Genomic DNA, 26,557 nt, shown 5'->3' on the forward strand with positions numbered 1-26,557 from the left:
CGCAATATTGGGCTCCCATGGCTAGTCTATGATTCTGTTTGTGACCTTTCTGTGAGTCTAGACGAAACATCCCTGCCCTGCAGCCCCTGCATTGAGATGCTCCAGCGGGTCTGACGATAAGACTCCCAGGGGCCTGAAAATGGGTAAATCATCCATTCCCAAGCCTGGTCGTCCGTGAAGTAATCTGAGCTCAACTAACCCTATACTGAACGCCTCTTTGAGTGTCGTCGTGGGAAAGGGTTCCTGTGCAGGTTCGAGGAATGGTGTGGAGTATCACGTGACCGCCCCAGCGGCTCCGTGTTGCTATCGTGTGTCGTTGTTAAATAGCTGTTAAACAGTAAATAAAAGAGTGGAGAAGGCAGGAGATGAAATTGGCTTGAAACTCAGGGAGTGTTCCTCGACTGGGTGACACGCTCTGCGTTCTTGCTAAAGGAAGTGTGACGAACTAGGACAGTGTTTTTGTTTCCATTGATCTGGTTCTCAGGTCTCTTGACTAATACATTTCAACAGCAACGTCTGGCCAAATCAGGCTTCTTCAGTGGTGACGTGAGAATTTCTGCCCCCGTCTTCGTTCCTTTGCGCTGCCGTAATGGATACTGTGGACTTGGTGGTTCATACGCAGGAATCCATTTCTCGTATTTTGGAGGCTGGAACTCCAAGATCAGGCACTGGCAGACTCGGTGTCTTGTAAGAGCGTGTTTCTTGGTCCAGAGATGGTCATCTTCTCGCTATTGCCTCACGTTGCAGAAGGGGTGAGGGAGCCCTCTGGGGTGTGTTTAATAACAGCACTGAACCCATTCTGAGGGCACTATCCTCGTGACCTAATCACCTGCCAATGGCCCTGCTTCCAAATACCATCCCATTGGGGAATGAATGTGGGAGGTGAATTTTGGAGGGTCACTAACATTCAGCCTGTAGCAGTTCCTAAGGCTGAGCTGGGTGCGTGGCGCCATCTTGACTGAGGATATGACATACACATGGGGAATGAACTGGGAAGCCTACCTCTTTTTCCTGGTAGACTGTAAGCAGGAGTGTGCAGTGATTAGAAACCAGGATCCTCATTTCCCTCAACTGTTTTAGGACGGAGCTGTATACACATTGAGATCATATGAGAATGCTCTGGTGTACTAGATCCTGTCTCCATAGTGTCTGCTGGGGCCATGACCGAGCCATCAGAGAAAGCCGATTCTCACAATGGCTTGTAGTCTCACTTGGTTACAGACACGTCATCTGAAGGCCCTGTCTCTGTAGGTTGGGGTGTGGCCTGTGGCTTATGCGAGCTTTTGTGTGATGTGTAGGGAATGAATGTTATGCAAGTGTAATGAAGAGATAGGAGGTGCTGAGAGGGCTAGAGGGTCAACAGAGGCTGGCAAGAGGGAGGGAAGTCTTTCACGTACATCTTGTAAACCAGAGACCTATGGCACATGCTCCCAACAAGATAGACTCCCCTCATATATAACGGAGTCCAAGAGCCAGACCACACAGTTTGCTTCTGCTGCAGAGAAGAGTGAGCATTCAAGGAACCCATGTGGATCTAAGCCTTCCTTCTCCTGAGCACCATGAGGTCATGATAGTTTGCCTAACGTCATGGATGTCATTGTGGTGAGAAGCAAAACTTGGGGCAGTGGGGATGAACACTGAGGCTTGACCCAAAAGTCCAAGCCGTATAAGAGATGGAAAGGAAGACACCTTCATGCTCTGGTTTGATGGTTGGAAAAGTGTGATCAGCTCCCTCTCTTAATCAGGTAGTGAGGATTAGATCTACTTTTCGACCAATCAAGAAGTCATACAATTCCTTTGCAGCTCTGAGTACAGAATGAGAACATTTTCCCATGGAGTAGAGAGAGTGGGATGTAGGTTTCTAATCTCATTCTCTGATACTGTGCCACTGTGTAAACTGTGGATCAAGAAATCGCCTTTGCAGTAAAGCCCACAAAGTAACCTTGGCGTTTAGGGCATTTTCGTGCACAGGTTGGAGAGAATTCAGAGTTTAATCCTATCCTCCGTTTCTGGGGGCAGAAGAAGGGCGACCCTTTGGATGCGTACACGAAGAATTCTCTGTAGGCTGGGAGTGAGTGGGAAGGGCTGCCTTGCTAAGTTTACCTCGTACACCTCTATCCTTTCAGCTGGCTCTGGGCACTGCGGTTCCCAGGCAGTCTTTATGACAGACGCACTGCGGTGCTGACTATCAGAGTGAACACTTAGGGTGGTATTATTAAAAACATATTTTTGCTGGAGAGTTTACCAGAATGAAGCATCTCGTTCCTGTTGGACTTGGAAGGGAGCTGGCTCGTTTACAACGTCACAATTAGAAAACTCTGGGAACACAGTCATTTATCGGTGCCCGTCAGTGGTGCTCACACCCCGATTTCTTTCCTAGGGGGTGTTTTAAAAATGCATGGCTTGTAGACTAAAATAATCTCTTCAAAGACTGCTGCAAGTAGGTACCTTAAACAGACAATGATTTCAGAGCTGTTTTTTATTCCCCTAATGGTTGAATCGCTAAGGGACTCTGTCGTCCTCCACACCGTAGTCACAAACAGAAGCCTTTTATTTGCCCAGATCTGTGCCCGGGAAACCTTCTGTTTGACCACGGCCCATTTTGAGAGGGAGGGTCCTAAGGGCCTTGGGCAATTTTAAGTTTGAATAATTATAGACCAACAAAGGGTGGATGCAGATACCTTAATCTGATTTTTCATTCATCAAAACCCAATTCTTTGGAGGAAATGCGGGTCAAGTTCACCAACTCAATTTACAAAATTGCTCCGCAACATCTCACTAAGCTAGAACTTGCCCATGGGAAACTTGGAAAATTTGGAAGAAGGAGGCAGACGTTTGCTCTTAACGGAACACGATTTTATGTGGACAGTGAGGTTGTTTCAAGCATATGCACACATGCGCTTTTTAAATCCGAAGGGAACCCAATAAATGGTCCTGGCGGAGCAGCCCACATCTTAGAATATTGGGGGACTTCCTGATGGATTAGATCCAAGAAACATTTTCCTTTCCCAGAGAAACGTTACCGTGTATTTTCTTGTAAATTTTTTTTTTAATTTACTTATTGGACAGAGAGAGATCACAAGTAGCCAGAGAGGCAGGTAGAGAGAGAGGAGGAAGCAGGCTGCCCGCTGAGCAGAGAGCCCGATATGGGGCTCGATCCCAGGACCCTGAGATCATGACCAGAGCTGAAGGCAGAGGCTTAACCCACTGAGCCACCCAGGCGCCCCTCTTGTAAAAGTTTCTTACAGGCTTCCTTTTCATGTTCTTCATCTGTCAGTAATGAAGTTTATTTTAGATATGAGAGGAAAAGTCCATGTTCTTTATTTTTTTTTCTGTTGGTCACCAATGATCTCATCACACTGATTGACGAGTCCCTCTGTTCGTGCACAATCTTTGGTGCTACCTCTATATTATATTGAGTTTCCATACATGGATTTGTGTATTTCCAGACTAACTGTTCCTTTCTTTTTCAATGGTGAACTGTCCATTTTTGAGCCAACAATTATCATCGACTATTGAACGTATTAAGGCTACCTTAACATGTTTTTCTATAAACTTCTACCAGGTTTAACTTTACTAGGTGCCATAGATTTTTATTTTTAAGGCTTTATTTATTTATTTGACTCAGACAGAGAGAGAGTACCGACAGCGGGAGCCATAGGCAGAGGGAGAAGCAGACTCCCCGTTGAGCCGGGAGCCTGACTTGGGTCTCAATACCATGATCCTGGGATCAGGACCTGAGCCCAAGGCAGATGCTTAACCGACTAAGCCACCCAGCCGCCCCTACATACCATAGATTTTATGATTAACCATAATTTAAAAAAAATATTCATTCTAAGTCATTTCTCGTCTCTTTAAATGTCATATGACGTATATGGTGATCGTACGGTAGCCCAACTTGAACAGCTCTCGCGTCTGTTCAGTACTTGGCCCGTGGATTATTTTCGTTTTTCCACAAGGGAATTATTTCATCCACAAGCCATGGTCTTCGTTCTTCTTTCTTATCCTTATCCTTTTGGCTAATGCCAAAATAATGCATTGTTTTATTGTATACTAGGTGGCCTTCTGTGCAGAATACAACAGAAATGATTCTGTCTTACACTTGTTAGGAACTCTACGTTTGTAGTACTTCATTAGGGAAGATGTTTACTTTTCCTATGTCACTGATGGTCTGTATCATGAATGAGTGTTGAATTAAATGTTTAATAAATTTGCTCTAGGGAAACATGACTTTTTCGGCTTTTTTTTTCTTAAGAAACATCATATCTGGGCTGCCTGGGTGGCTCAGTTGGTTAAGCGACTGCCTTCTGCTCATGTCATGATCCCGGGTTCCTGGGATCGAACCCCTGTCAAGCACCCTTCTTAGCAGGAGTCTGCTTCTCCTTCTCCTTCTGACCCTCCCTCTACTCATGCTCTTTGCTCTCCCTCTCTCTGTCAAATGAATAAAAAAAAAAATCTTTAAAAATAAAATATCAGGGGCGCCTGGGTGGCCCAGTGGGTTGAGCCCCTGCTTTCAGCTCAGGTCATGATCTCACGGCCCCGGGATCGAGCCCCGCATCGGGCTCTCTGCTCGGCACGGAGCCTGCTTCCCCCTCTCTCTCTGCCTGCCTCTCTGCCTGCTTGTGATCTATCAAATTAATTAATTAATTAATTAAAAAATATCGTATGTATACTTGTAATCAATAATCAGTTAGGTGTATAATATTATAAGTTCATTCCAGTCCTTGTGAAGACTAAAAATTAGCCTGTTTTTACAAAGATACTGTTGAATAGATAAAAAAACAATTTGGCAATTCATCCTTAAGAATTATGGTGTTGTTGATAATTATCAGGACATATTATTGATAATTGGCTACTGAATTATGGGATATAATGTTTCCACGTTATAGTTCTTAATATGGACATGGATTCGGTCATATGGTAGCATTGAGATCATGCCACACATATTAATTGACTTATCCAATATCTTGCATGTTGTGGATAAATATCGATGGGTAGAACCACAAAATTTCAAGAACAATGTGTCTTGTATAAATTAGCTATTGTATCATGTCGATGCAGTGTTCATACAAACAAACGACGTGCCTTTCCCGGCGTGCACCTGTTCCATAAAGGCAATGAGTGGCCCAAGATGTTGTTGACGAGGGAGGCGCTGGACGTGGCACAGAGCAGAACGGTCTCGCTGGACTGAATCAAGTGGCTTAGTCCACAGGGAGCCATGGGATAAATCAGCTTGACCTTCAAGTCTGTGTTTCAAATGTCGCTTCTGATTGAGACTGCTTCCGCGTTTCTACTTTACCTGGAGCCGCTAGCCTGTGTTTGTTCTCTGGAATTTCCAGTCCTGCTGTAGTTTGCCTCAGTGCCGTGGGTACAGTCTTCCTGTGAGACGCCCCTCAAGGTGACTTTCAGAAAAGCCTGCCCGCACGTTCAGATGAGATGGTTAGGCATCGCTTCCCGGCACGTCCACTGCGTCCCAGTCGTACAAAGACCTTCTGATCTCCAGGATGAGAAGGTGACCTGCCGGGAGGCTTCCGGTCATCCCGTTCGGAAATCCCCTGTCAGTAGATGGTCCCCGTGTCTCATCGGGGCCCCCGCTCAAGACATAGATTTACTTTTTTAAGAAAAAAAATACCTCTGTGTTTTGTTCAGCTCACAAAGAGCCGAGTCTTCTCCGCAATGACGTGACGACTTTGAATGAAGTCCCGTCTGGGCAGCGTCCTTCTTTATGGTAACGACCCAGAGGACCGTCTCTTCATTTATAAGAGCTGATTGTTTGCTCGCAAGGACTGAGTTCGTGTTCTTTCCAATTTGTTTCCTCTTGTGATGAGGAGTTCAGGTTTGCCACTCAGGTAGGAGTCATGTACCCAGGCTTCTCATGCCTTTTTGCATCTGGAGAGATGCCTCCCGGTGTATATTTAAGGGAATACTGTAAGTGGCTATTCCCTTGGGACAGACAAATTTCCATCTATTTTGTGCAAAAAGAGGCCAAAATACAGATTCTGGGAACTCCTGTTCCTTTGTTGACTTAGGGCCCTTGTTTCACAATAAAATAATGTATTCAAGAGAAACATTGAGTTGAAACGAAATTCTCAGGGATTTCCCGAGGTTCTGATTTGAAATGTTTCCAAAGAACCGTTGTGTTGTGAGATCCTTTAGATCATTAAAGAGAAAACGTCAGCTCCTGGTGACCGCGCTGACCTCTCCTCACTCCTTATTTCCAAGGACTTTTTAAAAATGAATTCTTGCCGTTTCATAAATTTTACATCCTGCTGTCCTGCATTGAAAGTAACTGCAGCCTGGAAGGGAGACCCTCTTTCATGGAACAAATATTTTGTACAGTCCGTTAGATTGGGGGGGGCGGGGAGCTAATACATTACATGCTGGTAATTTCCCTCCAGCGTTTTCCTAAGGAGAAACAAGCCATTTTAGGTTTATGTCCTAAGAGCCTGAAATATGAAGAAATGAGATTTACGTTGGTTTGGTGCTACTCTCTGGTTGGCCAGGATCCCAAGCTTTGGAAGTATTTGTATGGGCATAGTTTCCTTCTAACCGAAGACCTATTTCACGAAGCTTGCTGGCGGTATTTTTTCTAACACTATAGTCTCATAGCACTGGTGGGAGAAAGACACTTAAGAAATCACTCTCAGAGCTGAGAAGGAAATTGAGCCAATGTTTCTTCTCCTCTGTTATGACCACTGTGCCTAGAGCTCAGGGCCAAATTTGTCTATGATTTCAGATTCTTGAGCTTGCTTTTTTTGAGTGTAAGTATTCACTCTTCCTTTAACTCTTTGGCTTTTGCCTTCTTAGTCAATTCTTAGTGGTTTGGGATTTCCTTAATCGAAATCATTTATTAAGGAGCGTTTTCAAAGATTTGTATTATAAAATATTAAACAGATCACCTTCTAGTGTTACAGTAAAAGAAGATCAGTTTACAGTTTTTGAAACTTAATGTAATCTTCCTGTATTCAAGAGTGCTAGACCAGACACCAGCCAGTGTTTTGTGTTTGGGACCAGAAAACAGATTCTTTCGGTTTTGGGGACCTGGGGTTCCCCCTTGCCACTCGTGGTTGTTGTAAAGCGGGATGAGCCACAGAGAACACGTGACCAAGCAGGCAAGGCTATTTCAATAAAACTTGATGTAGAAACACTAACCTTTGCATTTCGTGTAATTTTCACACACCGTGAGATCATGTGCTTCTTTTCACTTGTTCCCCGATGACGGAAACCTGCAGCCTCCCGTCTTAGCTTGTGGGGTGTACAATAACACGCCATGGACAGTGGGTCGATTTCCCAGCCCCGTTCTGCGTCTCACAGCCGGGACTGAAGTTGGTGACATGGCCCGTTGTGGATTGTATCTTGTACCTACATCGGAAAGGGGATCCTACCCAGGAGGTAACTGGTAGGGGTGCCCATTCTGTGTCCTCCCCACTCCCTACCTAGAAGGGGGACCTGACAGTCCTGCACACAGCACTCCCAAGTTCCTCATGCATCTGGACATATCCCAGAGACACACTGTCATTGTCCCATGGATTTAGGTTGATAGGACACTTTCTTTTGTCTCCTTGAAGGACAGTACCTGGGAGTCATTTATACTATTATTCAAGAACATGTTTGCAAAAGAAGAATCGCATATGACATAACACAGATAGACCCTTTTTACTAATTAAGAATCCCTGAACTGGTACGCAGAAACACCAAAGGGCAGCTTGGTGATTTATTTCATTGATGGTTTTTTTTTCCCCCCCATAAAACAAAGAAATCATTTAGGTTTACTTAATGATAAGCCCATTCTGCCTTTTAAAAAGAAATGTATGACCTTTCCGTGAACACATTTCTCTGGCCTGTTTTTCTGGAAATTTTCAACAGTCTTGTGATAAACGTTGATTTCCAGCAGACCCAGTGTGATAATGTCCCCCACATAACCTTCACTCTGTCATTGCAAGAAAAGTGCTGTCTCCTCCTAGCACTGCCATGGGATCCTTCTCAAATACCACCCAAGACTTCCTGATGACAATTTCAACAGAATGTTCTCATTTCTCATCATATATGGTAGAATAACACAGTCAGGCCCATGATGCAACACTATGGCTATGGATATTGTCACCCTAAGTCCTGGTGAGTAAGGCTGGTGCAAGGTTTTCAGATCATTGGCTCTGAACATCAGATTCATGATTTAAAGATTGCCCACCAGCCCCACTTATCTACCTAATGAGCAGGAATTGATTACCAGTTGTATGCTAGATTTCGTGCCTGGCTCTAGGGAAACAAATGTTTCTGCTGTTCTCTTACACATTAATAATTAACGTGGAAATGCATTCTTCATTTATCTGGATTCCATCTTTTAAAAGCGTTGGGTTAGCTCCTGAGTACAGTTTAGCGTTAGGCCACAATTGTGTAAATCAACAGCCATCTAGACCTGCCCTTTGCAGACACCACAGTGAACACTTGGATGTAATCGTCAAGGTTTCTGAAACTCTCCAAATGATAGGTTCCGCACTGCTTAAGCAAAATGCATTTTAAAGTTCCATTTTGCCATACGTACTCAAATTATGAAATATGGTAACTGCACACACTTTCAATTAACTTACCACTTAACGTGTGAATATAAGATGAAGTAAATGGAAGCTAATTATTTCAATATGTATTTTTCAGCGTGACTGTAACTCTGGCATTTATACCCAGGTAACAGACCATTAAATACCCAAACATGACTCCTGCATACATTGAAACGTTAAAATTAACTCACGCGAGCTCGCTTTAAACACTGATGGCATCATCTGCAAATGACTGTAATCGAACCGCATAAATATTGATGAACTTCTCAAGTTTGGAGTTGCTACTGCTGAGTTTTGTTGCGTTCCTTTTGCATTGCTAAAATGGAGATTCTTCTCTGGATCTTGGGACGTGCTATTATTAATGTGGCCCAGATAGGTCCCATGCAATAATGTACACGCTAAGAAAAAACAGGAGCGTGAATAGAATGATGGTATATGCCGTTAGCGCAGTCTGTCTCTTAAGTGCTGAAAAGTCTGTCTTTTGGCAGAACCTGCAGACATAGCCGGAGACGATTATTTCGTGCTTGGACACTCTCCGCGATCAGGATGCACTTTTGGTCGTATTAGAAATTAAAACAGCAGTCTGCTTACTTCTCCATGTCCGTGCCCGTGGGATAAAATGTTTGATGACGCGTGCATTCGGCGTATAGATGTCTTCGGAAGCCGGAGAGCTAACACTCAGGCATTGCCGTAGCGGGCTTCTCTGTTTGCTTTGTCTCTAGAGGTGGGAGCATGCCAGATGGGTGTCGACTTTGTTCTGCACCTTTGGGACGGTTTCTGTGTTTTGCCATTTTTCTAAGCAGAGTTACCTACTAAGGGGCAGGGAAGGTGTAACTGAACTCTTTTTTTTTTTCTTTTTTTGTGACAAAAGGGTCAAGATATTCTTTTTCTTTTTTTTTTTTAATTACTCCAATCTACTTGGAGTTAGTGACATTTTATTCTATATCAGGTATTGTTAGTACTTTTTTTAAGTGGACACGCCATGGGCACCCATTGGTGTATATAGACGTGCACGGAGCCCTAAAGTACTTCTCACTCCTGTCTCCTCCCTTTGTGCTGTGTAGCAGTTCCGCGTTGTACGCAGACTCACATGTAAATTAAACATCACAATCTCACGTTGAACGAATTCGGCCAAAGGGAAGACACGGTTCAGTCGGTCGCCAGTGTGGCACCAGATCCCACCCAGACATCTGACACAGACTCACCCACTGGTAAGGATGTTACCCACCAAAGCATGCAACAGAATTAAGTCCCACCGTTGCATGTAAAGTGGTTCGCCCTGGGGGAAGGACTGTTGTACCTGACAGCCTGTGGATAGGAGGCTCTCCCTTTAGAGAACACAGGCCCAATCAGAACAGGCTCCAGGAGGAGCCCTGTGTCCACGAACATGCTGGTTGGGCAGGATACCATTTGATTGGGGAAGGCGTGCTGACAGTTTTGGAAAAAGTCTTGGCTAGGTTTCTGGGGTGGGATATTGAAAACACCAGACCTCCCGCTGATCTTTGTGGAACTCCCGCTGCACCATGGGGCATGAATGTGGAGTTAAACTCGCTGGTGTGACCCATCCCATATTCACACCATCCCCACAGGTCACCTAGCAGGTGTTGTCTGACCCCAGGAAGGAGCACGCTGATAGCACTGGGCGGCTTATTTGATCGTGACCCTCAACCAGCCAGGGCTGGAGTTGGGATGAAATGTGCCAGCTTCAAGGCATTTCGGTGGCTCTGAGGGTTAAACATCTGCCTCTTAATTCTAGCTCAGGTCATGTTCTCAGGGTCGTGAGATTGAACCCCGGGTTGGGCTTTGTGATTGGCATGGACCATGGAGCCTGCTTAAGATTCTCCCTCTCCCTCTCCCTCTCCCTCTGCCCTATCCCACCCCCTTGCTCATGTGCACGTGCTCTATCTTAGGGAAAAAAAAAAGTCCTGGCTTCTTGGCCCCTTCATTGGGCAACGTTGAGACCTGTTCTACCGTCTCTTGGAGGATTGGGCCCCTGTTCTCTAAATGGATACTCACTTGTTAACACCACACTTGAAGGATCCTCAGGTTGTTGTCCACTCACCTGGTGAGCAGACACACAATTCGACACAATAAGTAGAATTTTGGTCCCGAATTTTATGAGATTCGATTTAAGCTTCTGCATTATCATTTAACAACCCCCCCCCCCAATCCAAAACACACACACCGTACCCACTGCTTTGCTCCGGCGATCAGCCGTCGTGTTATCTACTGTCTGGTTGTGGGTATCTGTTGGTGAAATAGTACACTGCACATTTCTGGTTGAAACATTAATTGTATCATGTTCTGATTCTGTGGGCCAAGGAAGAGAGATCGATGATTTTCTATCTGGCTTCAAAGGTACGACGTTGGACTGCAGTTCCGAAAAGTTGACTGTGCTTATTTAGTTCATCAAGAAAACACTCAAATCCTCTGTGATTCTGCCTCCCTGAGCCAATTCAGCTCTTGGCAGGCTTTGGGGGGAAATGGTCCGAAAGCTCTTGGCATCTACAATTCAGCTGCCAGCATCAAGGGAAGGATGCTGCCCATTGTTCTAACCCTGAACTAAGGGATCTCTTCAGCCAACATTCAGGATTTCCCTGGGAGCTTTAGCTAAAGGTCTTAATAAAATGAGATGTAAGAAATATTTTAAAAGTCAATAGCAATAGTAACGTTAAAAAAAAATTTAATGTCTTGAACATTTGAAAACACAAGGGACAGTCTGCCGCTCAGAGTCAATTTCCTGCAGAGCATAGCAGGAGACCTGTGTGACTATGACATGACCCCAGATGTAGACTGATAAAACCATCTTCTGGGTGTGGGTAATTAGGGAACACCCTGCTTGCTGCCGTCAAAGCCATCAGGAAAGGGATGATGCACACGAATCAGATCACTGAGCTACAAAGTCTGGGTTTTAACATCACACTGAAGTTTCCTTAATTAAGAAAAATCTTCCATGATATCTTAATTGTTTCTTTGTTTCTAGTTTTCACTTGTAAAGTCCCTAGTACACTAGAGTTAATGCATAGATATTTTTGAATGAAAGAAGGCATTGTGCGTGTGTGTATATGTGTGTGTGTGTCTTTCATTCCACTTTGTATCTTTTTACTAATCCCCGATTACTGTATTGCACATACACTTTCTTTCACTTGGTCTTAGTGATTAAACAGAAAATACCTTCTCCCCGTGTTGCTAAGAGAAACACAACTAAAGTAATAAGAACCAAACAATCGACACAGGGAACGTGCATTTTTTGCTTTGTTGAAGAGGAGTATTTAAGTGGGCATTGCCGTTTGCAGACTTACATATGAAATTCACAGTGTGGAAACTGATAGATTTCCTTCAACAATTCCAATACTGTCTCACCTGCCAGATTTCCTCCCTTGTGATATAAATAAACACATTTGGAAATAGGACTCAGTATCCCAAGATGATTCCTACTTCGAGACTTGAAACTGAACTTTTAGTTACTAGCATGAAGTTAACAGGTAATGAGTGTAAATGTTTGTGAGTGGAAAAAAAAAAAGTCTTATTATGGATACCGAGTACTGTTGTGGACAGATGTTAGATGATCATACAAGGAAAAATTGGGATTTACACTGATGTTGTTCGTGTCCTTACCAACCTTTGACTGGAACTTTGCCCTTTTCCATCAAGAATTTCTCACATTTCCTATTCTCTACACCTTGCATGGGTGCTTTAATTTCTGTGATTAAGTATCCAGGACACGTCATTAAAACATTCTTCTCTAGGGGAAGTCCCATGACACAACACTCAGAGCATAAAGTGATTAACCTGTACAGACCTTCGTTATCTTTCTAGTGTACTTGACCAGGAGATGGTTGACCTAAAGCTAATCTTATCTATTATTTATCATTCTTTGGTTGTCACGAGATTGCCTCATTCCCAGGCCTCAAGTGTCATGGTAATAATTGTTTGTTTCTTCTGCTAATTCTTTTTCTATCCTAAGGTCTTCTTCTAACAATCAATTTTACATAAAAGAAATGATAACTTAAGTGATTTTTAAAATGAGAAATTGGGTCTCTTCTGATGCCTTTTATGACCAAGAATCTTTGGTTAATGCTTAATAACTTTTACTGTCAAGACATTCTCTTTCATCTCATACCTAACCTTCCTTTGTTGGCGCTTAAAGCCATTTATTTGTGCTCTGTGAAGATTAAGGAGAGTTGGCCAGAATTCTCTCCAGAGTAACCCTTCTTTTGCTTGATGACAGTTACCGAGTCAGGCTTCCGGGGAAATGTCTCCAACCTTCTTTGCTTTCCCTCAAGCCTGAGTTCACTGCTGCTCCCATAGGTTGTGCTAGACCCATGCGGTGATGTTACAGAAGTAGAGGGTGAGCTGCCTGTGAAGACGTCCTCGTCCAGCTTCCTTCCCTGTCTCTGCAAAGGGTGCTTCAGAGACGTTGGCCCACCTGGTCAAGCCCAGATTATATGAGTGCTTGCTCTGTTGGTTGTAGTCCTGGGCCAGTTCGGGTTGGACATTCATCAGATTAATGAAGAGACTGAAATTTGGGGTTGAGATGCAGAGGCAGGCACTTCTGGTCCCTGGGATGTGTTTGTGGCTGCTCTCTCTGGAAGATGTCCATCTTCAGGGAAGGATCTGCAGTTGTCCTTATCCATGGGCTTTGGGCTGGTCTTCCAACTATTTTCATCAGTCAGTGAGAAACTTAATCCTTATTCAAATTCCCATTTAGGGCTTCAGGTAGCAAAGATCGATGTCTGCTTCTTGAAATCCCAAGTATCTTAGAGGTGCCCAGGTGGCGTAGTCAGTTGAGCATCTGACTCTTGGTTTCAGCTCAGGTCTGATCTCAGGGTCCTGACGGTCACACTCAGTGGTGGGTCTGCTTGGGTTTCTTTCTCCCTTTCCCTCGATCCCTCTCCCTGCTCTTTATCTCTCTCAAATAATTAAATTAGTTTAAAAAATTATCCTAATACATGTTTCAGTGATCCACCTCTCAAAGAAAAAATAGTTCAGCCCAGGGTTCTTATGGAGAGAGTAGGTGAGCACGTGGTATAGCTCTCTTTACCCTGGAGGAAAGGATGGTGTTACCCAGATCACCACTGTTGAGGAACCCTCAGAGGTGGCACGAATGACACTAGATTACTTGTTTACGTCTCGATCTCCCGTTTTTGCTGAGGTGTTTGCAGGAAAGGATAGGGATTTATGCATGGTTTTATGGGTCCCCAGAAGATATTCCCTGAATAAAAGCTTTCACAAGTTTCAATGCATGAGTCCTGCCCTTTGCAATGGAAAGGGAATTCCAGGCACGTTGACCGAAACCCCATAACCAAAAGAAGGAATAGTCTGGTGTCCGCAGAAAAATATTTACAGTGGAGATCGAGCAGCTCTTGAGAGCCTACCATAAGGAATGCGGTATGCTAGATGGTCTTTGGACATTGCGACATTGGTATTGAGAAGAAAACTACAAGTACAACAAAAACAGATAAGCCTTCTGGACATGGTTGTATGCAGAGGGGAGAGGGAAAGGTTAGGTCAAGAATGATGGTGGGGAAGTGGCTGTGGTCTTTATACTCCTCTCCTACTGCTTCTCTCCCTTCCTGCTTTATCATTATTGTTGCTTTAGTGCTCCTCCCAGGCTACCTTGACATAATTTGTCCTTCTTTATCCAGTTATGTTTTGTGTCTCTGCATCCCGCTTGACGAGGTCCAGGATCATGTCTGTGTTGTTCCCTCTTGCATCCACAGGCCCAGAACGGTGCCCAGCACATGGTGGGACCTCAGAGTTCTTGGTGAATGTGTTATGTTGATGGTTCCAGTGCAGAACAAGTAAGGATTCTGTCCGGATGCATTCTTCCTCATGACTTTGGAAAGGAAGGAGTGAGACTTGGGTCATGGATGAAGTCACTGAGCTGGCACAATAGCATGTCAGTCTCTGTAATTTCTTGTACTCCTTCAGCAGCTTCAGCAAATCCCCCCTGTTCTCTCGTCGGAGAACACGGTTGACCACCTAGGGAAAAATGAGAGAAAAACTCCTACAGTACCACTGCCCTGACCACTCTAGTACCATTGCCCCATCCACTCTAGTACCGTTGCCCCATCCGCCCAACTCCCTTGGGAAAAAACAAAAGAGATTCACCTTTACGGCCACTGCAAAGACCTAGAGAAACCAACTGGTTCCCTCCAGTGCTCAGGACATTTCCCCATCTGCCTTGGCGTATCTGATCACCTGTCACACAAGGACTTCTGTTTGGGGAAGTTTAGGTAATTTTTTTTTCATTTGCATTGAAAATAATAATCTTCAATTTAAAAATGTCACCATGAGACAACACCATTTTGCACCTGTTGTCATTAATTTGTAATTGGATCCATTGTAAATAATAAAAGGACACCTGCTGCTTTGAACACCAGCAGAAAATGGAGATACAAAGAAGGTCCACGTTCAGAGCTGGGGACAGGAGCCATCTCCAAGGGTGGGGGGGAGAATGTTCCAAAGCTCTAAGGTCATGAAGTGATTGCTTGTGGATGCATGGAACTGTGTACTCATCCGAGATGTCCGCTCCATTAACATTTGTTAGATGGACATGCATGTAGGTCTTACCATCTCAGATTGTGGGTGAAGGTATAGCTCTTTTTTATGAAAACTGATTCCTCCTGGAAACTTTATTCCCCAACTTCATCCCAAGGGATGGTTACTTGTAGTGTCTTTATTCTTCAAAGCCATGATGTTTAGGACTCACCTCACCTCGGTCACACAAAGGTCCCAATTCCTAAGTTTTTGCTGATGAAGGTAAAACTCAGAAGAATGAGTCGGAATTGCTATCAAGAGTGACAGATATTTGGGGCACCTGGGTGGCTCAGTGGGTTAAAGCCTCTGCCTTCGGCTCGGGTCATGATCCCAGGGTCCTGGGATCGAGCCCCATGTCAGGCTCTCAGCTCAGCGGGGAGCCTGCTTCCTCCTCTCTCTCTGCCTGCCTCTCTGCCTACTTGTGATCTCTGTCTGTCAAATAAATAAATAAAATCTTAAAAAAAAAAAAAAAAGAGTGACAGATATTTAAAAAATAAAGTTATTCAACTGAACATTTCTACTCAGGCAAAATGCATTCCCTATAAAGAAAACAGAAAAGAGTAGGTGAATATAAAAAGTATTTTAGAAACGGATCAAGAGGATATCATGTTAGCTGATCCTACATTAGTCATGATGTCACAGTACATGTAAATCAAATCCTTATCCTGCACACATGGCTTCAACTGATGCCACAAGGATGTGCCAATTATTTCTAATTAAAACTGGAGAAAAAATTTAAAATTTATTTCTGCGTTTTGCATGGCTAAGGGTTATGTAGGAAGAGCGCGTGGATGCAAGTGTGAAGAACAATCAGGTCTGCCTCTGGGGAAGGAAATGTAGGGGATACTGAGTGACGAATGCACCTGAACCCACTGGGGGTTAGTGAGTATTTTGCAAGGAAGGCCAAGCTGCCTAGAGGCTGAGAGTGTCATGTGTGCAGTTGCAGACCTGTGTTCAAATCACGCCTGGGCTCCACTGGGGGATGTTGAATGAGTATTGTCGCATATTGTTAAGCTGCAGTCGCTTCACTGAATGAGCCACCCAGGTGCCTGAGTCATCTCATTTTTAAAATGTATATTTAAAAGGCATTCAGGGGCACCTGGGTAATGCAATCAGTTAAGTGTCCAACTCTTGGTTGCAGCTCAGGTCGTGGTCTCAGGGTCTGGTCTTGAGATCAGTCTCCTCACTGGGCAACACACTATGCATGGAAACTACTTCAGATTCTCACTCTGCCTCTGTTTCTGTCCTCCACCCTCTAAATGGATGAATGAGTAAGAATGCCGTTCCCTTATAGGACATGTGTTGAATGTAATCATGAATGCGAACCCCTCAGTAGCGTGGTGGACACACCCCAATGCAAGAGATTGAACTCTAATGCCAGTAGGTGCGACTCCAGACTGCAGAACTGAGGGAGGTTTTGGTGACCCAGAAACTGAACACTCCTGAGACGTCTGGGGGGCTCTGTTGGTGACACGTCTGTGTTCAGCTCGGATCATGATGTCAGGGTCCTGGGATCGAGCTCCACATCAGGTTCCTTGCTTGGCCAGGAACCTGCTTCTCCCTCTCCCGGCTTGTGCTCTCTCTGACAAGCAAATAAAATCTTAAAAGAAAAGAAGAGAAAAGAAAGGACGATGAATACTCCTTTCGAGGGAGAAGCTAACCATCAGCTCCAATCTCTGACCTCAGGACACAGACATCCAGGTAGTGCCACATCTTTAAATGACCTTCCAAGTGGCGTTGGGTGGCTCAGTGGGTTAAAGCCTCTGCCTTCGGCTCAGGTCATGGTCTCAGGGTCCTGGGATCCAGCCCCGAATCGGGCTCTCTGCTCAGCAGGGAGCCTGCTTCCCCCCTCTCTGCCTACTTGTGATCTCTGTCCGTCAAATAAAGAGAATCTTTTAAAAAAATAAAGTTCTATTTAAAAAAAAAATAAATGAATGAATGACTTTCCAATAGCAGCTATAGTAAATTTGGGCTGTTAGTGTGATTTTTTTTTTTAATGCTTGCAAGTGATTTTTTTTTTTTCCTTGCAAACCTCGTGCTCAGCAAGTGAACATATCTAAGGGCTGTGAATATCTATCCGACCACCAGCTCAGGACCTCTGTTACAACGTATTTTCTCTGAGATTCATTGTTATTCTGCCAGCTTATACGATGATGATGGATATCGTGATGGTTATTTTGCTGTTCTTTTGGTAGCAAAGATCTCTCTCTTGAGATACGGAAACTGTTAGAGAGAAAACAATACATACTGTCATGGAAAATCAGTTGATATGCGCAAGTAGATACAATTAAATTTAAGATATCAGTGTTTTATAAAAGGTGCTGGGACAGGAATGTATTTTCTTTCCATTTTCTTTTTTTTTTTTTTTAAGATTTTGTTTATTTATTTGAGAGAGAGACAGAGACAGCAACAGAGATAATGAGAGAGAGCATGAGGGAGGGGAGGGAGAAGCAGGCTCCCCGCTGACCAGGGAGACCAACTGGGGCTTGATCCCAGCAACCTGGGACCGTGACCTGAGCGGAAGGCAGCCGCCCAACAGATTGAACCACCCAGGTTCTTTCCATTTTAAACACAGTTCTGGTGTGTGCTCTCTGAAGAGCTTTGCTTCACGGTATTCCCATCCGAAATGGAATTCAGAGCGACGTGGGTCATGCCCCAAGGGAGCTTGCTGTGTCTTATTATTCACGAATGTCATCATCATCATCATCGCATGTAATCAGACAGCTAACCTGCTTGTGTACGTCAGGTCTGAAAACCCGCTTTAAGTATTGCACATTTCCTCAAGGTTAATGAACTTGACACCAAGTATGCAAATTAGCAGTTGTTAGGCATTTGAAGACCTGAACAGAGATGTTACATCCAACGGGGGCTTGCTTCTGTAAGGGACTTAAAGCTTCTGCTGGTGTATCAGTACGGCCGTGCTCATGTGTCTTCTATAACATATGGTGCTCTTGTGAAAAAGTCTAAGTTACTAATTATGTAGCTTTTGCATCGTGGGTAACACTTCTACATTTTTTTTTGTTGTTTTTTTTTTAAGGCATGCAATCCTTTATTCTATTTTATTTTTCATTTCATTTCATTTCATTGTTTTATTTTATTTTATTTTATTACTTAATTTTCTTTTAGGGAGGCTCTGCCCTGCATTGGGGTGCCCAGTGTAGGAGCTTGATATCACAACCCTGAGATGAAGACCTGAGCTGAGATCAAGAGTCTCACACCTACCAGACAGGGCCACCCAGGTGCCCCAAAGCGTGCGAACCTTATACTCAATCTATAAGGCCGGTGGTACTTGGTGTTCGTTTTACCACAGAGGAAACCGAAATATGTAGAACGTAAGGAATTCAGAGGAAGGAAGTGGGCGAATTAGAATTTCAACCCAAGGAGTCAAGAGTTTTAGGGTCAATGCCCTTAACCATCTTCATAAATTGGTTTTCTTTTCATTCTTTTTTTTTTTTTTTAAGATTCTATTTATTTATTTAACAGAGATTACAAGTAGGCAGAGAGGCAGGCAGAGATGGGGGGAGGAAGCGGACTCTCCGCCGAGCAGAGAGCCCGATGCGGGACTGGATCCCAGGACCCTGAGATCATGACCTGAGCCGAAGGCAGAGGCTTTAACCCACTGAGCCACCCAGACGCCCCCGTAAATTGGTTTTCTAGAGCTTTTCCACTGGTGTGTCGCCGACTCTTCAAACACAATAGCGGAAGTTGCAAGGTACAGATGGATATGGAAAGCACAGTGTAGCTTACATACATTGACATGCACGTTCCACGTCTTGGCAGATACTCGGTACACTCTTAACCGTAGGCTTTGTCTTCCACATCTCTCCACTTTTACTTCTGATTTTTACTTCCTTTTTTCCTGGTAGGAGGATTTCTTTACCATGGCTGTTCAGTTTTCCATGGTATCCTTCTCTTTCCATGTCTACTTGGTTTTGTTTGTTTAGAAACTCATGATTTTAGATCCGGACAGCCCATATGAATTCCTAATTTTAAGTGTAAGGAAAAATTCTCCTACGTTATGACTTTTTTCTCTTGTGTTGTCCATTATTTTCACTGCAGTAGGAACTGTGGGCTCCAGATATGAGGCTCAGCCTTATTCCTGTGGATGGCACAGGCCCTGTAAGTGGAAAGTACTCCCTTTTTCCTTGCTTGGAAGAAGTGATGCCTTGAACCCTACTTGGGCTAAACTGTGTGTAACTCAGGTGGCTATGGAAAGCCAGAAAGACTTTCCTTTTCTTATGTCAGGCTCTGAGTCAGGGAGACACCATGGTGACCCTCCTGTGTTTATGCACTAGGTGTCTTCTGAGCTTCTGTGGACATGAGAATGTCCAGGATCTATCCAGACTGGCAGATGGCCCCCTGTGTGGTTCCTTGGGGCTCCAGCACAGAATGGAGACTGTGCCAAAGAATCAGAGAAGTCAATCTCATGCCCTTGTACCCAACATTCAAGGGTGGATTCTCTGTCTTCTAATGCACTTGCTACTTGCTTTTGCAGGGAAGCACAGATGCTAAAGCCCCAGCACCTACCGTGCACATTCTCTCCACGGAAACCTCAGAGAAGACCACGCTCTAAGACCACACACCCTCCATACTTTTCCAACATGCTCCTTGAGCATGGTGTTATTACAGTGGTAGAGCTGGGAAAGGCGGTGGTCAGTGCCTTCCTTCTCTAACCCTAGGCAAACACTTTCATGTGGCTACGTTGTTGAAATCATATTCCCAGAAATTAGTATCACATCTCCCGTATTTGTGGATCGATCACATGGTGGTCATTTCCAGCACATGAGCACTCCCATTCTGCACACAGGAGGTTGGTTTTGCTTCGGATGGATCCGTATAAATGTGAGCAGTGCCTCAAAGGACGTAGGATTTTATACATTTGGATATGTGTTTCCAAATGGGTTTCTTAATGAGTTGTACTGATTTACAGGACCACCAATACCATCCAGTTCCTGGAACCTTTAATCTTACCTGTTATAGCATATGATTTCGTTGATTTAGAAAAAAAAAAAAAAAGATAAAAAGAATTAGAGCTGAGGACTTTTCCTCTCTTACTTTGTAAAATCGCCCCTAGTTTCTCATAAAGTTTGATGGATCCTTATAATAAAAAAGTTTAAAGGACAGAAAATGCATGAACAACTCTCTTCAGCCAAAGATGTTCCTTTTGATCCCTCATTTGCTTCCCGATCTTTAAAGACTTTGCATCCCGTGGGCTTCTCCAGGTTCTGTTTTTTCCTGCAGATTTCTGGATTCCTTAGGGTTTGATCATCCCTCCCACTACAGAGCCCCGCAGCAGTTGGTTTTTCCCAGGAACTGGCCCTTTCCCCAGTACCTCTCAGAAGCCCACCATTGCTCCAAGTCGTGATGCTTTCTTTGGCGAAGAGTGACCCCATTTTGATTTTTTGCAGTTTCGTAATGAATTAGGAGAATGATATTTTGCTGTAGGAGGTTTGCAGGAGCAGCCGAGGTTATGGCTGAAAGGCTTTAATGCAGCCTCGAATCCATGGGATGAATTTCTGACACTGAATTTGAGCCCCCACATGAACAGTGATGGTCATGGTGTTGAGCGGGAACAGTGATCTGATTGACGGTGTTTGTGGGCGTCATGGTGTTGAGCAGGGAACCCTAACCCGGTGATCCTTGCTGACCGGTAAACGTGTGTTCCCTTTGGAAACATTGAGCCACCTCTGTTTCTGATTTAAATTATACCTGTAGTTATTGTAGTCCCCAGGCCACTGCGTTTCAGTGTCAGTCTTGTTTCTGAGAGTCCTGGTGGCACGAGGTGGCACCCGTTCTCCATATGAATGTGTTGGTCCGGTGTATGTGCGTTAAGACTCTGCTGTCAGATCCCCAGACTTCTGGAGCATCGTTTTTCTTTGCTCTGTGGCATTTCTTCTCTGGCGTGCTTTTCCTGAAATATTGTGTGCCTGTGTTGTTCACAGTGGCTCCACTTACCCCAACTCATACAAGAAAAACGAGGTCGACATGGAGAGACTAACCAAATTACGGAATGGTTCTACAGGGGTCCTCCGGAACCTATTAGGCAAGACAGGTTCCCTCTTTGCGAGAACGTCCCGATTTGACGTAGCTGCTCCAAGAAATCTTGAGCTCTTGGTCTTACTCCTGTAGGACTGCCGTTGGTCTGGAACACGGATACAAATATTTGTCAGCGCGTCCCGTCACATTTCCCCACAGGGTTTACGACACCCAAAGTCTCACTAGACGATGTAGACTTTACTTGCGCAGCCCCAGATGGCTTACCAAGAGCCGCCGTCTTCCGCGCCAGTTCTCCAAACGGGCATAGAAACCATATTTGTGATATTTTCAATCCTAAAGCAAGCCAAGTAGACGACTGTGGCCAGTCGTCTCCCCAGGCTGAGTAATGTGGTCCACGCGTCTCCGTTGGGGGGCACGCATGGGGAGGTTTTCAGAAGCGTGCGTTTTACTGTCTGCTGTCTACACTCTAAGGGAAAGGGCAAGTAAACAGTTTACCTGAAATGCTGTTTGTATTCTGGCCTGACAGAACTCCCAAGAGGCAGCTTTGAGGTAGAGCTGTAGATGTTGGGCAAAGCAGGTCCTCGGTGTTTCAGAAATCACGGCAGGACATGAGGCTCTTGGTCGTGCAGCTCTCCCAAATGCCAGGAGGGAGGTATTTGGAGAGGATGAAATCTCATGCTTTGGTTTCAACTCGTCTACCCGTACCATGGTTTCTCAACCTGACCCTGTTCAACCTGACCCCTGTTGCAGGGGGTCAGTTATTCTTGGTAGGGCAGGGAGGGGTATGATAATGTGTTCCAAATGTCCTCGTTGTCCCCCCTGACTGAGTACCACAGCTTCCAGAATCATGTCACAAGCGGACTCCTTGGGAATTTACTTATTTTCTTCTTAGCTGTCTACAGCTTTGGTATCCAATATGGTAGCCATCAGCCTTTTCTACCCATTGAAATTAATTACAGTTAATTCCAGTCATATGAAACTACCTGTTGCTCTCTTACAAAAGATTACTTCATTACAGCGAGTTATATAGGACTGCGCTGCTCTAGACCTAACGTTCTCTGCGGGAGATCTCTCATCCGAGAGGAAAACAGAGATGCTTGGGGGGGATCAAACCTTACTCTTGGTATGTATCAAGCACAGAGATACACAGAGGACCTAAGCATGTAAAAAGTCAAGGCGTACACAGCACAGATGGGGTGTGAAAATTATTATGTAATTTGGGTGGGATTATAGAAAACGAAGTTTGAAAAGCCTAATTTTTTTAGGAAGAATGTAGGCACCACCCCCAACAAATGTGGAGAGACACCGATGTAAAAAAGTACTTGTTTCTCTTTTTTAAGCCATTATTTGGACTTGGAAGGGCTAGATTTGAGAATGCAGAATAGCAGGTTTAAGATAACTCTATGGTGAAGACCGTCTTCTTATTCATTCCTATATTTATAAAGGCTTTTAAATGATTTAAGGTAGCTGAATGTGAGATTTTCATTGAAACGCAAGTGACGATTTCAGTGACATTTTGCAGAAGAATAGTTTGTGTCACAGTCTCCCCTAAGTGCACCGACATTATGCAAAGGGGCTCTGTTTGAAAACATTAGATGTGTTTTGCATTATAACTCTGATTTACTATGTTAACATCTTACATTTAATAATAAGAAAAGAATGTTCTAAAGAAAATAGTGCTTTGATGATAATTAATGCATTCAATTTAAACAAAAAAGAAAGCCCCTGGCTCTCTCAATAGAAAGGTTATTGTAATAGGCATGCATAATTATTTGCTCACCTGAACTTGACACCTGAAACCCTTGGTGGGTTTGGGGAAACTGTTAGTTACTGGGTTTAAGGGAAGACTGAGCGGTGCTGTTTGCTTTCAGAGCGGCAAGCTCATATTCTGGCCGGATCAACCACAGACCCATGACTTTATATTATCCGTTTGGATGTGCCCACCCAGGAATTTACACCCGGAGCAGTCGACACAACGTTGTTGGGTCATTTACAGTCTTGGTCAGTGGCATCATTTTTAAAAATAAACCTCCTTGCTTTTTATGTTCCCCAATATCGATAAGTGTGATTTGTGTCTAAGATTCTTCTCTAACTATTTTCCATGAGATGCATCTCTGGTAGGAGTTTTACTTTATTCTTATTCTTATTATTAATCATTATTTTAAAAGTTTGTAGGGGCACCTGGATGGCTCAGTTGGTTAAGCATCTGCCTTCAGCTCAGGTCATGATCTTGGGGTCCTGGGATCAAGTCCCACATTGGACTCTCTGCTCAGCAGGGAGTCTGCTTCTCTCTCTCCCTCTGTGCTCTCTCTCTCTCTCTCTCTTCCACAAGTAAATGAACAAAATCCTTTAAAAAAAAAAAAAGTTTTAAGTAAGCTCTGTTCCCAACCTGGGGCTTGAACTCACAACCCCAAAATGAAGCATCTTTTGCTTTGCCCACTGAGCCAGCCCGGTGCCTGTCTGCCAGGAGTTTGAGAACATCCGTGCTTTCTGGAGCTCTGCCCTGTGGATTGTTGCTAAGACAACTTCTCTGAATTTTGTCTGTGTCTTCTCAGCTACATTGTCCTCCTCTACTTCTATAGCCGACAGTGGTCCTCCGGGCACAGAGTTATGGCAATCGTCCGAGTCACCTAACATTTTCTTCTGTCCACGATCACATTTCTGTCCTGGCCGTTGTGCAGTATCTAAGGTCATTGTTTCATACATTTTGTCCAATTTTCTGGTTGTTTATCGTTTATTCCTTTTTTGATCTAAGGGAGAAATCAAGGCTCTCCTCATATATTGTGATGTAAAGATGTAGTCAGTATCACTATGGATATGTCCGAATGCCATCGCAGTTTCCCCGTTTTACCTAAGATAGCCACCGCAGTGGCTCCTGGAGTTTCTCTCTGTTCCTTTCCTTCTTATAGAATTTCAGAATATGGAACAAAACATCCTTCTGAACCCATTGGTGTACTTGTTTATTGGAAGTATTGTCCTTAGGGCACTGTGTCTGCACGCAGTATGTGCCCTTGAAATATGGTAATCATCTAGCTGAAATGACCTTATCCCGCAAGTTTGTGAACTGATCATTTCACAATTAAATTTGTAAATTTTACCCCATTTTTTTTTTTTTTTTAGAATACCAGCTCTTGAAGGACTTTTCTAGGTATCATTTTGAGAAGGGGATGATTTCATATTGTTCATAGATAAAAACAACAAGAAACTGAAAGTTCATCTGAATAAGGTTTACTCCTCGGAAAATATTTCTCAGGTTATAGTATTATCATTGCAAGAACCCCGAAGGTAGATAGATAGAGAGCCAGTGGGCTATCAGCAAATACTCTGGGGGCGCCTGGGTGGCTCTGCCCATTGAGCATCTGTCTTTGGCTCAGATCATGTTCTCAGGATCCTGGGATCGAGCCCCACGTTGGGCTCCCTGCTCAGTGAGGAGTCTGCTTCTCCCTCTCCCTATACATCTCCCCCTGCTCTCTCTCACTTTCTCTCTCTCCGTGTCTGTCCAATAAATAAACACAGTCTTATTTTTTAAACAAATGCTCTGTATGGTTTTCCGTACACGCCGAGGACCATACAGCGCTCTCACACAGGTCACAAAGATCTGCTTTAAACATTTCACCTCTTCTGGACCATCCTAAGTCAATCCTCGGTGGCCTGGAAGAGATAACAAGACACAGGCATTCCTGACGTGCCATCTAGAAAAGTGAATGAAAGCTTCTGCGTGTGTAATTGCTGGCGGGCAGTGTTCTTACTTTGTGTCTCCTCTGTTTGCTTAGTCACTGGGTCGAACCATATTGCTGTTGTCCTCAAAGCCATCCGAGTGCTCCGTCTCCCCGTGTGGCATCTTAGAGCAGTACCTGAGCTTTTCTCCTTCTGATCAAGGCTCGTGACATTTGTCCTTATTTTTATTCAGGAACCGTAGTCCGACATCGTCAAGCAGTGGGTGATCCCGAAGCGATAGACGGAGTGCGCTCTCCGTCAAGATTCGATCCCACACGGAACGGAAGCACATCCTTCAGTGACTTTTTAAACCTGCTTGAAGTTCGGGGCCATGAAACGTGTTTATTTTTGATGCAGTTCACAATAAGAAAGCCTACAGAAAATGAAAAGATTACCACGGCTGTTTTTCAAATCCTGAAACTTTAGATTACCCAATAAATTGTAGATTCAAGGAAAAGCTCGAAAAACAGGTAAAAAAAAAAAAACACGTCCTTCGTCTAGAATCGGCTTTTGGGACACCTGCCTCCGAAAACAGTGTGGGTGTAATTGTCACTTCTGTTGCATGCACATGCTGCCGGTGTAGACAGATTCCTCTTTTCAAATGCGTGGACGTCTTTCCGAGACAGACGCGTCGCAGCAGAAAGAAAGGGGCGTGTAAAAGTCGCGGTCTGGCGATTTGGACATGGGAGGGTTCCAGCTAAATGTCACTGGGGCCCGTTAGACCGAGGGTCACGGAGAGCCCTCTCCTTACTCCTCCTGGAGATCCCCCTGTATTTCAGCATGAAGCTGGCGTCAGATTGCTCTTTCGGGATTAGGGGGAAGAAAAGTCTGCAGTCACAGGCTAAGGTCTGGAGAATGCGAACGGGCCACAAAGGCTCAGACACCATTGATTAGGAGATCCCAGGGATCTGATACCCAAAACATGTAGGCTCCAACGGAGAACGATGGCTACCTTTTCCGGGAATTGCCCTGTGCGTTGACAATAACCATACTGTGCTGTCGCCTTTCACAAAGCTGAGACCCAACCGCTCCCTCCATTGAGAAGGTTGGTTTTTCAGCCCCGTAAGCAGCTGAACCCCGAGTCATCGTGCCTACGGGCATGTCTTGTTATCAGAACTGGCCCAGAACAGGAACTTTCCATCCTTGATGGTCCCGTCCTTCTTTAGTCTAAGAGCATTGAGAAAATCAGGCTGAGACAATATTCTAAGATGGTGAAGATTATGGGAACAAGATGATTTCCTAACTTCACACCTGGCCATAACTAGAATCACGCAGCTGCTTGTCCAACCAACATGACAATAATGTAATTATTTCCCAGAGTTAACGTGCGTTGTTTGAGGAAGTAGCAGGGCTTCCTCAAAATAAGGTTGATGGTTAGGCGCTTTGATCGGAAGGAAAGAGAGCATAGGGTAACCTGTGAAAATCTCTTTAAGGACTGAGAAGCATTCGTCTTAAGCTAGTAAGATCGACAGGCTCTGTTCTCTGCAGAGGACATCTGTTAATGTAGGGAGACATTTGTGGCTGTGATCCTGGAGAAGGCTGCTTCTGGTATCTGGTGGATCGTGTCCAGGGATCAGACTAAACATTCACACAAGACACAGCACAGCCTGATTGACCCCGAGGGCTATCCCACTGTCAAAATGTCAATAATGCCAAGATTGGGTAAAACACTGCATGAGGCAATTCAGTGGCAAGATAATGAGAGTAGAAATTACTTTCAGTTCCCTTCTAGCAGATCAGTACTT

General features: G+C 44.3%; 1 protein-coding gene across 1 annotated transcript in view; it reads left to right on the forward strand.

The window, feature by feature from the left end:
* STS (steroid sulfatase) overlaps positions 1-25,284 on the forward strand; it is a 468,425-nt gene extending 443,141 nt beyond the window's left edge. The window contains exon 10 of the mRNA XM_080795177.1: positions 25,006-25,284. Within this exon, the coding sequence (XP_080651303.1) occupies positions 25,006-25,238 (233 nt within the window). The 3' untranslated portion in view covers positions 25,239-25,284. The remainder of the gene's footprint in view (positions 1-25,005) is intronic.
* The last annotated feature ends 1,273 nt before the right edge of the window (positions 25,285-26,557 follow it).

This window comes from Martes martes (genome assembly GCF_963455335.1).
Source record: "Martes martes genome assembly, chromosome: X".
Lineage (NCBI taxonomy): Eukaryota > Metazoa > Chordata > Mammalia > Carnivora > Mustelidae > Martes > Martes martes.